The sequence below is a fragment of the Pristiophorus japonicus genome, chromosome 7 (genome assembly GCF_044704955.1).
Source record: "Pristiophorus japonicus isolate sPriJap1 chromosome 7, sPriJap1.hap1, whole genome shotgun sequence".
Taxonomy (NCBI): Eukaryota; Metazoa; Chordata; class Chondrichthyes; family Pristiophoridae; genus Pristiophorus; species Pristiophorus japonicus.
The window spans coordinates 3,040,883-3,053,559 of record NC_091983.1 but is presented as its reverse complement, the minus strand read 5'-3'; the positions used below and the strand labels follow the sequence as shown (position 1 = coordinate 3,053,559).

Sequence of the window (12,677 nt, the reverse complement as noted above, 5' to 3'; positions counted from 1 at the left end):
ACACTGCCACCTACTGGTCAGAGGCCTAATGGGAGGAGCAATGGTGACCGGAGGGCGTTACTCCAAAATCTTCACAACAGGAAGTTGTGTTTTCGGGGACAGGAAGTGCGTGCACATGCTAGGTTTTTAATTTAATGCTGAGGTTCGAAATGAGTGCTTTGCATCTGTCTTCACCAGAGAAGAGGGTGCTGCCAATGTAGCAGTAAAGGCGTACTCCAGTGCACCAGCGCAGTCTTCGGCCGCCTGAAGAAGAGCGTGTTCGAAGACCAGGCCCTCAAATCCACCACCAAGCTCATGGTCTACAGGGCTGTAGTGATACCCGTTCAGATATGGTTCAGAGATGTGGACCATGTACAGTAGACACCTCAAATTGCTGGAAAAATATCACCAACGATGTCTCTGCAAGATCCTGCAAATCCCCTGGGAGGACAGATGCACTAACATTAGAGTCCTCGATCAGGCCAACATCCCCAGCATCGAAGCACTGACCACACTCGACCAGCTCCATTGGGTGGGCCACATTGTTCGCATGCCTGACACAAAACTCCCAAAATAAGCGCTCTACTCAGAACTCCTACACGGCAAACAAACCCAAGGTGGGCAGAGGAAAAGTTAAAAGAACACCCTCATTGATAAAATGCAACATCCCCACCGACACCTGGGAGTCCCTGGCCAAAGACCGCCCTAAGTGGAGGAAGTGCATCCGGGAGGGCGCTGAGCTCCTCGAGTCTCGTCGCCGAGAGCATGCAGAAATCAAGCGCAGGCAGCGGAAGGAGCGTGCGGCAAAACAGTCCCACCCACCCTTTCCTTCAACCACTGTCCCACTTGTGACAGAGACTGTAATTCCCACATTGGACTGTTCAGTCACCTGAGAACTCACTTTTAGAGTGGAAGCAAGTCTTCCTCGATTTTGAGGGACGGTCTATGATGAAAGGAGGAGGCAGTAGCGATGTTGGATAGGATCAAAATAAAGAGATGCTTTGGTTAGCAGCACTCAAAGTAGAAAGGTCTCCCAAGCAGGATGGGATGTACCCTCGGGTGCTGAAGGAAGTAAGAGTGAAGTTGTGGGAGCTCTGGCCACAATCTCCCAATCAGTGGTCCCTTTAAGTGGCCACACAGCTGTCTGGAGGTCACGTGCTGCCGGCTTTTAAAGGGAAACTACCGCACATACTCGGAGATTTGAATGGGCCGAGCACCCCCAAATAAATTCCAGGGAACATTGCTTCCAAGCCTCCTTGGATATGGGGCCAGTGCCAGAAGCCTGCAGGATTGCAAATATCACAATCTTCAATGTTCAAAAAGTTGGGAGGGATAAACCCGCCAACTACAGAAGCACTGACCACACTCGATCAGCTCCGCTGGGCGGGCCACGTAGTTCGCATGCCAGACACGTGACTCCCAAAACAAACGCTCTACTCGGAACTCCCTCACGGCAAATGAGCCCCAGGTGGGCAGAGGAAACGTTACAAGGACACCCTCAAAGCCTCCTTGATAAAGTGCAACATCCCCACTGACACCTGGGAGTCCCTGGCCAAAGACCTCCCTAAGTGAAGGAAGCGCATCCAGGAGGGCGCTGAGCACCTGGAGTCTCATCGCCGAGAGCATGCAGAAAACAAGCGCAGGCAGCGGAAGGAGCATGCGGCAAACCTGTCCCACCCATCCTTTCCTTCAACCACTGTCTGTCCCACCTGTGACAGGGTCTGTGGCTCTCATATTGGACTGTTCAGTCACCAAGGAAGTCACTTCAGGAGTGGAAGCATGTCCTCTTTGATCCCGAGGGACTGCCTATGATACCTATGTTGGTGATGCGGAAACCTTTTGAGATAATAATCCGGGACAAAATTAATTGCCATTTGGAAAGGTATGGGCTAATAAATGAAAGTCAGCACGGATTTGTTAAAGGCAAATCGTTTGATTAACTTGATTGAGTTCTTTGATGAAGTAACAAAAAGGTTGATGAGGGTAGTGTGGTTGATGCGTATATAGACTTTCAAAAGGTGTTTGACAAAGTAGCACATCATACACTGGTTAGCAAAATTAAAGCTCATGGGATTAAAGGGGCAGCGACTGCATGGATACAACGTTGGCTCAGGGACAGAAGGCAGAGAGTTGTGGTGAACAGTGGTTTTATGGACCAAAGAGGAGGATGCCGTGGTGTTCCCCAGGGGTTGCCAGTAGGGCCACTGCTCTTTTTGATGTATATTAATAACCCGGACTTGGGTACACAGGGCATCGTTTCAAAGGATGCAGATAAGACAAAACTCAGTAAATGTAATAAACAGTAAGGGGGATAGGAACAGACTTGAGGAGGACAGACAGATTGGTGAAATGGGCAGGCACCTGGCAGATGCAGTTTAATGCAGAGAAGTGTGAAGTGATACATTTTGATAGGAAGATTGAGGAGAGGCAATATAAACTAAATGGAACAATAATAAAGGGGGTGCAGGAACAGAGAGACCTGGGGGTGTATGTACACAAATCATTGGAGGTGGCAGGTCAAGTTGAGAAGGTTGTTAAAACGCATATGGAATCCTTGGCTTTATAAATAGGGGAATAGAGTACAAAAGTAAGGACATTATGCTAAACCTGTATAAAATACTGGTCCGGCCCCAGCTGGAGTATTGTGTCCAATTCTGGGCACCACACTTTCAGAAGGCACAGATTTATTAGAATGGTTCCAGGGATGAGGGACTTCAGTTACGTGGAGAGACTGGAGAAGCCGGGGTTCTCCTCAGAGCAGAGAAAGTTAAGAGGAGATTTGATAGAGGTGTTCAAAATCAAAGGGTTTGGATGGAGTAAAGAAGGAGAAACAGTTTCCAATGGCAGAAGTGTCGATAACCAGAGGGCACAGATTTCAGGCAACTGGCACTAGAACCAGAGGGGACACGAGGAAACATTTGGTTACACAGTGGGTTGTTTTGGTGGAAGCAGATTCAATAGTAACTTTCAAAAGAGAATTAGATAAATACTTGAAGGAGACAAATTGCAGGGCTATGGTGGGAGTGGGATTAAAGGGAAAGCTCGACCAAAATCCCTCAAATGCACGATGGGCCGAATGGCCTCCTTCAGTGCTGTATCATTCTATAATTCTACAATTGTTATTCAGTCTGACTTTTAAACCTCACCAGCCACACAAGGACATGCCATTTAAGTATTTATCTTAAGCCTAATGCTCTTTCATCTCTTGTGTTCACAATAGAAGCCAGATAGATTGAATGTTTCGCTGGTTGCTGCAATAGATAGCATCATAGGCTGACCATTTAGGTACCTGCACCGCTGAACTTTAGCCATGTTCAGACGTTCAGCTTACTAGTCCTTTATTCTGTCTCCCTCCTTACTTTCACTGTATTTACCGTGTGCGATATTGTGCATCTGACGGGCTTGAACTTGGAAGTTTGTGCTGAGTGGAGCATTTAACCCCAAGCCGTGCCTGTGCCGTTGTGGTTTGCGTTAATTATTGTGGAGAGTTGGGCTGAGCCAGCGGGCAGCACTTGCCCCGATGCCAGGGACTGACGTCTGCCGTTGTGCCTTCACACTTTCAGGCTGCGCAAGGGTTGTACTGGAGGCAACATTGACGATTCGGATTGTGGAGGAACTTCATCGTCCAGCAGCAACAACCACTCCGCCAACACCACACAAAGCATCAGCTCCAAGCAAGCAAGGACCTGGAGGCCTGGCCCGGTCCGCTCGCTGAATGCTCACCAGGCTCGGGGTACATCTTCAGGCAAGTGACATCATGGGGGCACTGCTGGATAAAGTTGTTGTTAATGTCTCCTCCCTCCCTCCCTGACCTCTCAACCTCACTCTCTCCTGTAGGTGTTCCTTAAAACCTACCTCTTTGACCAAGCTTCTGACCACCTGTTCTAATATCTTCTTACGTGGCTCAGTGACCAATGTTATTTGATAACACTCCTGTGCAGCGCCCTGGGATGTCTTGCTACGTTAAAGGTGCTAGATAAATACATGTTGTTGTTGTTACCCAGCATGCTGGATCTCGGTTTGTGTTTTGCCAGAAACTAGCTTTTGATCCGACCCCTCACGGTGCAAAGATGTCCCAGAGTGTCAATAGTCCAGAGCCTGTGGATTAAACAGGCAGAGGGGAGAGGGGGCAGGTGCAAGGGAGTTAGAGGGCAAGTGAAACGGTGAGCGATTACAACTGGGGGGGAGGGGGATTCTGGGGAGAGGGGGGAGGGGGATTCTGGGGGAGAAGGAGGGAGGGGGATTCTGGGGGAGGGGGAGAGGGAGGAGGGAGGGGGATTCTGGGGAATTCTGGGGGTGGGTGATTCTGGGGGAGAAGGGGTAAGGGGGAGGGGGAATCTAGGGGAGGGGGGAGGGAGGTGGGAGGGGAATTCTGGGGGAGAGGGATTCTGGGGGAGAAGGGGTAGGGGGGAGGGGGATTCTGGGGGAGAAGGGGAGGGGGATTCTGGGGTGAGATTCTGGGGGAGAAGGGGGAGAGGGGGATTCTGGGGGAGGAGGATGCTGGGAGGAAGGGGGAGAGGGGGATTCTGGGGGGAGGGAGCGAGGGGGGGTTCTGGGGCGAGGGGAGAGGGGGATTCTGGGGGAGGGGGATTCTGGGGGAGAGGGGGATTCTGGGGAGGGGGTAAGGGTAATCTGGGGGAAGGGTGATTTTGGGGAGAGGGTGATTTTGGAGGTAAGGGGGGATTCTCTGGGGGAAATGTGTCAAATGATACTGAAATAATTCTGCAGGAGAGCAAACTGCAAATGCGGGAAATATATTTTTTAAGTAATGTTCTCAGAAAGCAATATTTTGTGAGCCCGAGTGTTTGTGGAGAGGTCGCTGATTGACGGTGTTTTGGGAGCTGCTGTCTCTGTGCATTAGTCTCACTGGCTGGTGACTGAATCTGTACCAGGAGGGTACAGCAGCAGCACTTGATATTTTATGAGGATTTGAGAAGGTTATTGACTGCTGTACATGGCTAGGCAGCTGATTGAGTGAGACAGAACAGGCAGCTACACTTCACAATGTGAAACGTTGAACCGGCCAGACCCAGTTGTTTAATGATCCACTTTTGACGGGGACAGTGGATTTAGATCGGAGAAAGCTGGGGCGGGCGCTGTGTCCTGTCTAGTTTGCTTGTTTATTCTCTGCCTTGCAAGGACTGACAGACCTTGCCTGCAGCATATTGAGGTCACTGACGTTTGTCAGATATTTAGCAATGCAGGTGCCACTGAAGATGGCTCACACCAGTTATCCACTGGTAAATCAATTCACTGGCAGTGGGGAAACTATGATATATGGGCGATGGACTTTCCCCTGATGCTTGCTGGGCTAACGCCCATCTATCACCTAAATAGACAGGCTATCGCCCATTTCACCTTAAAATTGGAAAGTTGGGTCGTTACATCGCCCAAAAATCGCTGGCCTAACTTTTGGCACAGAAGATTTTGGACATCGCCGAGGGGATCGCCCACCACAACTTACACCCCATCGCCCACACATGGCCGGGCTGATCGCCCACCGAGACGATCGCTGGAGAAAAGCTGCTCCCGACTGGGACCATTTTAAATGTCAGCGCTCATTTGAGTTCCAATGTACGAATAGCATCTAAGTGTGCTTTTTTTAGAATCCAGTTACCCATGTTCATCCCCCACTTCCTTTGCTCCACCATTGATGGCCGTGCCTTCAGCTGCCTGGGCCCCAAGCTCTAAAACCTACCTCTTTGACCAAGCTTTTGGTCGCCTGTCCTAATACCTCCTTATGTGGCTCGGTGTCACATTTTTGTCTGATTCACACACCTGTGAAGCGCCTTGGGTTGTTTTACTACGTTAAAGGACACTATATTTGGTTTCCGTATTTACGAAAGGATATACTTGCTTTGGAGGCAATTCAGAGAAGGTTCACTCGGTTGACTCCGGAGATGAGGGGATTGACTTATGAGGAAAGATTGAGTAGGTTGGGCCTCTACTCATTGGAATTCAGAAGAATGAGAGGTGATCTTATCGAAACGTATAAGATTATGAGGGGGCTTGACAAGGTGGATGCAGAGAGGATGTTTCCACTGATGGGGGTGACTAGAACTAGAGGGCATGATCTTAGAATAAGGGGCCGCCCATTTAAAACCGAGATGAGGAGAAATTGTTTCTCCTGAGGGTTGTAAATCTGTGGAATTTGCTGCCTCAAGAGAGCTGTGGAAGCTGGGACATTGAATACATTTAAGACAGAGATAGACAGTTTCTTAAATGATAAGGGGTTATGGGGAGCGGGCAGGGAAGTGGAGCTGAGTCCATGATCAGATCAGCCATGATCGTATTGAATGGCGGAACAGGCTCGAGGGGCCATGTGACCTACTCCTGCTCCTATTTCTTATGTTCTTATTTATATAAATGCAAGCTGTTGTAGACTTTCCTTTTGCACTCATTTCCATGTTCTTTTTTTTTTAAAAAGGGCCACCTAAAGATAAGGCCCCAACCAATTTAACAGGCCCAGGACGGATGAGGTTCAGATCTCTGTCCTGGTAAATTGGATTAAATATGTCGGACTGAGCGATTATACAAGGTGCCCTCACAGCCACTTCTCCCATTTATTTGGGGCTGTTTACATTGTACTGCAGTAGAAATTCCTTGATCTGATCATTTTTTAAATGAGTAGTATAATGAAAGTAATTTGGTTTGGGTGACCTGTGACCTCTGGCAGTATAGCGCCAAGTTCCAATCTGAGGAGGGGGTGGTCATGGGTTCAGACTGTAGCCACCAATGACTGTACCCATTGGGACAGCTTCTTGCCAGGTCTTGGCCAAGTCTTTAGATGAAGCATTGTTCCCATCTGTGAACGAGAGAGAGAGACCCTGTAGATACCCTTGGCTGTTGGTAGGAGCACATCTCGACATCAGACATCAGCAAACTTTTAGGATAAGGGGTTGGCCATTTAGGAGTGAGATGAGGAGAAAAATCTTCACTCAGAGGGTGGTGAATCTTTGGCATTCTCTACCCCAGAGGGCTGTGGATGCTCAGTCATTGAGTATATTTAAGACAGAGATAGATACATTTTTGCACGAGGGGGAATCAAGGGATATGGGGATCAGGCGTGAAAGTGGAGTTGAGGTAGAAGATCAGCCATGATCTTATTGACTGGCGGAGCAGGCGCGAGGGACCGAATGGCCGACTCCTGCTCCTAATTCTTATTTTCTTATGGATTGCTCTTTGTGGGGTCCCCTTCTGTACTGCACTATTCTATTGAGTAGACCAGGCCTATATTTTCTAGAGTTTAGAAGAATGAGAGGTGATCTCATTGAAAATACCAAATTCTTACAGGGCTTGGCAGGGTGGATGCAGGGAGGATGTTGCCCCTGGCTGGGGAGTCTAGAACCAGGGGTCACAGTCTCAGAATAAGGGGTCGGCCATTTAGGACAGAGATGAGGAGAAACTTCTTCACTCATAGGGTGGTGAATCTTTGGAATTCTCTACCCCAGAGGGCTGTGGAGGCTCAGTCTTTGAGTATATTCAAGATGGAGATCGATAGATTTTTGAATATTAAGGGATAATGGGAATAGTGCAGGAAAGTGGAGTTGAGGTCGATGATCAGCCATGATATTAAATGGCGGAGCAGGCCCGAGGGGCCGAATGGCCTACTCCTGCTCCTAATTCTTATGTTCTTAAAATTTGACAAAGGGTTTATCAGTGTTTTGGACATGAAGGAACGTTGTGTGGTGAATGTCCCACGAGTGTCATCATTTACAATACTAATTACATTACAAAAACATTGGCCCGTTATTGCTGCGGGATGACAATGTCCCTTTAATAGATTGTTGCAGTTTAAATTTTAATCAGTTCATCTTCAGGAACGCAACAACTGCAATGATCCAGTGTAGTGAGAGGTGTTTTAAGGAAGTACAGAAGTACTCACAGAGGGAGTTCGATTGCAGTAGGTACAGTCAAATGCTGTACACTGTGCGCACTGCGACATTAACAAACTCAACTCAATTCAGTTTTAAAACAGTGTTTTTATTGATCAACTAAAGTGCACTTCTCCATCAAGGAGTGTTTGGAAAGTTTTACAATTCGTGGTTGCATTGGCCAGTGTGTATTTGGGTAAAGAATCAACAGAAGTGATTCATTTCATGAGCTAGTGATTGATAGAGCGGCTAAAACATAACATCAATCTCCCTTTGACCAACCATATAGTCAGAACTGATCTGAAATATTTTGTTCCGTTCTGGGCACCACACAGGGCAAACAGTCCAAATCACATGTACTGGCACTGTTCTCATATCTCTTCAACCCCTTTTCCTTCATCCACCTATCCACCCAATCTAATCTTGAATGTTGACATAGGGATGGATATTCCATGAAAGGAGGGGGCAGCGGGCGCGATCGGTGGCAGGTTGGGTATGAAAGTATTATTTACCCCTGCCACCGCACGCCTTTCCCCGATGACAGACAGCAGGGGGGGGGGGGGTGGTGAGGCAGGCAATTAAAATCATTATTGGCTTGTTAACAGCCACTTATGTTTTTTTCCCAGCTTTTTGGATTTGACAAGTTACCCACCGGTTTCCCGCTGTGCCTCGACATCGCCTGTGAAGCTGAGGTGGGACGTCACTGGCCATTGAATCAGCTGATGAGTTGACAACTTCAAATGTCGTCAAAACTCCCAGCTGATTGAGAAATGTTCCCTTAACCACTACTTTCTCTGAGCTGCAATCCCACTACAGATTCAGAATGCTGCAAGTCTTTACACAAGTCTCCATTCAGTCTCATTACCTCGCCCACCATTGACAGAATGCTTCTGTCATCTCTACTTCACCTGCGTTCTATTCCATCAGCATGGGTGCCCCTGAAATTCTCTCACCTTGGTCCTCCGAATCCCACCATAATCAGCCCCAACACCAACATCACCAGGCACACCAGCTCCACAATCACCTGATGCTGAACAGGATACAGAGCATCGCCCCCCCCCCACCCCTCCCCCCCCCCCCGACCACATTGCTTCCTGGGAGGCCAGGGATGGTCTCACCATGGCCAGATTTACTTTACTTGACACTCTACACCCTAGCTGCCACATGATGTGCCAGGCTGGCACCACCCAACACCAGCACCATAAAGCATCCCTGCAATGCCCAAGCCATTCCTTTCTCACTAATCACCATTGCAGGGGTTGGCGAGGGTGGGGGGATGGGGGCGGTGGTTACCGTTTTGTCTCACTATTCACTGCAACTCACTAAGCCACTTCCAAAGGTGCACACAAATCTGTCCAAGAAGGCAAAGTGTTGAAAATAGAGATTTCAATGTTTGACAACACATCAGCAGAAACTTTACGCTGTCAAACATTGAAATCTTTATTTTCAATAATTTCCGTTCTTGGACAGATCTGTGTGCACTTTGGAAGTGGCTTAGTGAGTTGCAGTGAATGGTGAGACAAAACGGTAACCACCGCCCCGCCCCGCAGTGGTGATGATGATTGCACTAGTATGAGGCTGAGTGTGAGGGGTGGCTAGTAAGATGGGGATGTGATAAAGTAGGGAGAGAGAGAGGGCTGGGTGGAGGTGCAAGGTAAGTTGGTGTAAGGATGTGAGTAAGGATGGGTAGGGATGACAGAATGATGGGGATGTGATGAGTGGCACAGCAGGATGAGGTTGAATGTGGTTTTACAGTAACGTTTCGTGATCTACTGAGATCATTGAAAGGTTTGCGCCACTGCAGCTAGGTCCTCTTGACCACATCCCTGCTGTGCCCTCCTGTGCAATGTTGGTGTTCTGCCCATGGGAAGGGAAGAGGACCTCCCTGCGAGCTGTGACTCCCTCCACAGCATATGGGGGGAGTCAGGGGAGAGCCTGCGTGCAGCCGTGCCCCTCTGTGCAGTGTGTCAGTGTTTGCAGCACCTCAATGCTGTAGAACACTGACAACACAACTGTCAAAATGAATGTGGACATGGTCCCTTTAAGGAAACCAGCTGGTCACGCGTCAACAAATGACATCATCAGACCCTCTTCCTTCAATTGGCCGGGAAACGCGCTGAGCGGGCTTAGCAAGCCCAATCATCGGAAAGTCATTTCGGAGGCCGGGATGGAGACAGCAGTGAGGCCAGGACCCGCCATCGACATCGCCCGCCACAAACTCCCCAGGGTTGGGGAGATTGTGGATATTGTACTGCCTCAAGCACTGACCCTGGCAGTGAATCCCACAGCCTCACAATTCTCTGTGTGAAGATATTTCTCTGGTTCTCGGTTCTAAATCGCTTACATTTAATCTTTACCTATGGCCTCTCATTCAAGGTCCCTCGTCCCGTCCCTTCACAATTTTAAACACCTCCATCGCATCGCCCCACAATCTGCCGTGCTCGAATGCAAAAAGGACCGACTGTTTCAAGTCTTGGATAGGTTAGGTGAGTGGGCAAATGCATGGCAGATGAAGTATAATGTGGATAAATGTGACAGACTATTATCTGAATGGTGACAGATTAGGAAAAGGGGAGGTGCAATGAGACCTGGGTGTCATGGTACATCAGTCATTGAAGGTTGGCATGCAGGTACAGCAGGCGGTTAAGAAAGCAAATGACATGTTGGCCTTCATAGCGAGGGGATTTGAGTACAGGGGCAGGGAGGTGTTGCTACAGTTGTACAGGGCATTGGTGAGGCCACACCTGGAGTATTGTGTACAGTTTTGGTCTCCTAACCTGAGGAAGGCCATTCTTGCTATTGAGGGAGTGCAGCGAAGGTTCACCAGACTGATTCCCGGGATGGCGGGACTGCCCTATCAAGAAAGACTGGATCAACTGGGCTTGTATTCACTGGAGTTCAGAAGAATGAGAAGGGACCTCATAGAAACGTTTAAAATTCTGACGGGGTTAGACAGGTTGGATGCAGGAAGAATGTTCCCAATGTTGGGGAAGTCCAGAACCAGGGGTCACAGTCTAAGGATAAGGGGTAAGCCATTTAGGACCGAGATGAGGAGAAACTTCTTCACCCAGAGAGTGGTGAACCTGTGGAATTCTCTACCACAGAAAGTTGTTGAGGCCAATTCACTAAATATATTCAAAAAGGAGTTAGATGAAGTCCTTACTACTAGGGGGATCGAGGGGTATGGCGAGAAAGCAGGAATGGGGTACTGAAGTTGCATGTTCAGCCATGAACTCATTGAATGGCGATGTAGGCTAGAAGGGCCGAATGGCCTACTCCTGCACCTATTTTCTATGTTTCTATGTTTCCTTATTTTTATATTTCCATTGTAAATTCCAGAGTCTACATTTATAATCCAAATTGCCGATATAAACCTGCCTGGGTAAAGCTGACAGATTTTTAATATACGTTAGATGGATCTGGATTAAAAATTTCAGCCAGAAGAACAAACTCTCCTTTTGATTGAGTGCGTGACTCACAATCACATAACACACAGGGGACACATTGGCTGCCTTTGTGACTGGGCACGGTGATGACATTAACTCCCCACATATGCGGAATTCTATCGAGTTGCATCCCGATCTCCTTCGCCCGGAGATCATGACATCATCACCGTGCGCGTCGCCCCGGACCCAAAATTGCCTTCTGCCCCCTGCAGCATCGGCAAGCGGCCGGGCGCTACGGGGGCAAGTTAGTGGGTGTAAATAAAAAAACATCATTTTTTTTCCAGTTTGTTTCGCGGGTTCCCGCCCGGCACTTTGCTCTGGGATCACGGCTGCCGTCGGGGTCCAGGTAAGTTGTCTTTTATTTTGCAGAGCCTGCAGCAATGGCCCTTACCGTTAAGGGAGGGAAAGCGCCTTTCAACAGGGGAAATCATGTTTAACTAATTTACTGGAATTCTTTGAGGATATAACGAGCATGGTGGATAGAGGTGTACCGATGGATGTGGTGTATTTAGATTTCCAAAAGGCATTCGATAAGGTGCCACACAAAAGGTTACTGCAGAAGATAAAGGTATGCGGAGTCAGAGGAAATGTATTAGCATGGATAGAGAATTGGCTGGCTAACAGAAAGCAGAGAGTCGGGATAAATGGGTCCTTTTCGGGTTGGAAATCGGTGGTTAGTGGTGTGCCACAGGAATTGGTGCTGGGGCCACAACTGTTTACAATGTACATAGATGACCTGGAAGAGGGGACAGAGTGTAGTGTAACAAGATTTGCAGATGACACAAAGATTAGTGGGAAAGCGGGTTGTGTAGAGGACACAGAGAGGCTGCAAGGAGATTTAGATAGATTAAGCGAATGGGCTAAGGTTTGGCAGATGGAATACAATGTCGGAAAATGTGAGGTCATCCACCTTGGAAAAAAAAACAGTAAAAGGGAATATTATTTGAATGGGGAGAAATTACAACATGCTGCAGTGCAGAGGGACCTGGAGGTCCTTGTGCATGAATCCCAAAAAGTTAGTTTGCAGGTGCAGCAGGTAATCAGGAAGGCGAATGGAATGTTGGCCTTCATTGCGAGAGGGATGGAGTAGAAAAGCAGGGAGGTCCTTCTGCAACTGTACAGGGTATTGGTGAGGCCGCACCTGGAGTACTGCGTGCAGTCTTGGTCACCTTACTTAAGGAAGGATATACTAGCTTTGGAGGGGGTACAGAGACGATTCACTAGGCTAATTCCGGAGATGAGGGGGTTACCTTCTGATGATAGATTGAGTAGACTGGGTCTTTACTCGTTAGAGTTCAGAAGGATGAGGGGTGATCTTATAGAAACATTTAAAATAATGAAAGGGATAGACAAGATAGAGGCAGAGAGGTTGTTTCCA

At 48.3% G+C, this 12,677-nt stretch overlaps 1 protein-coding gene across 1 annotated transcript in view; it reads left to right on the top strand.

Annotated features, from left to right (window-relative positions):
- Positions 1–8,584, top strand: part of LOC139266994 (pecanex-like protein 2) — a 140,799-nt gene extending 132,215 nt beyond the window's left edge. Inside the window, exons 14-16 of the mRNA XM_070884627.1 lie at positions 3,543–3,724; positions 5,119–5,219; positions 8,480–8,584. Of these exons, the coding sequence (XP_070740728.1) occupies positions 3,543–3,724; positions 5,119–5,219; positions 8,480–8,584 (388 nt within the window). The remainder of the gene's footprint in view (positions 1–3,542; positions 3,725–5,118; positions 5,220–8,479) is intronic.
- The last annotated feature ends 4,093 nt before the right edge of the window (positions 8,585–12,677 follow it).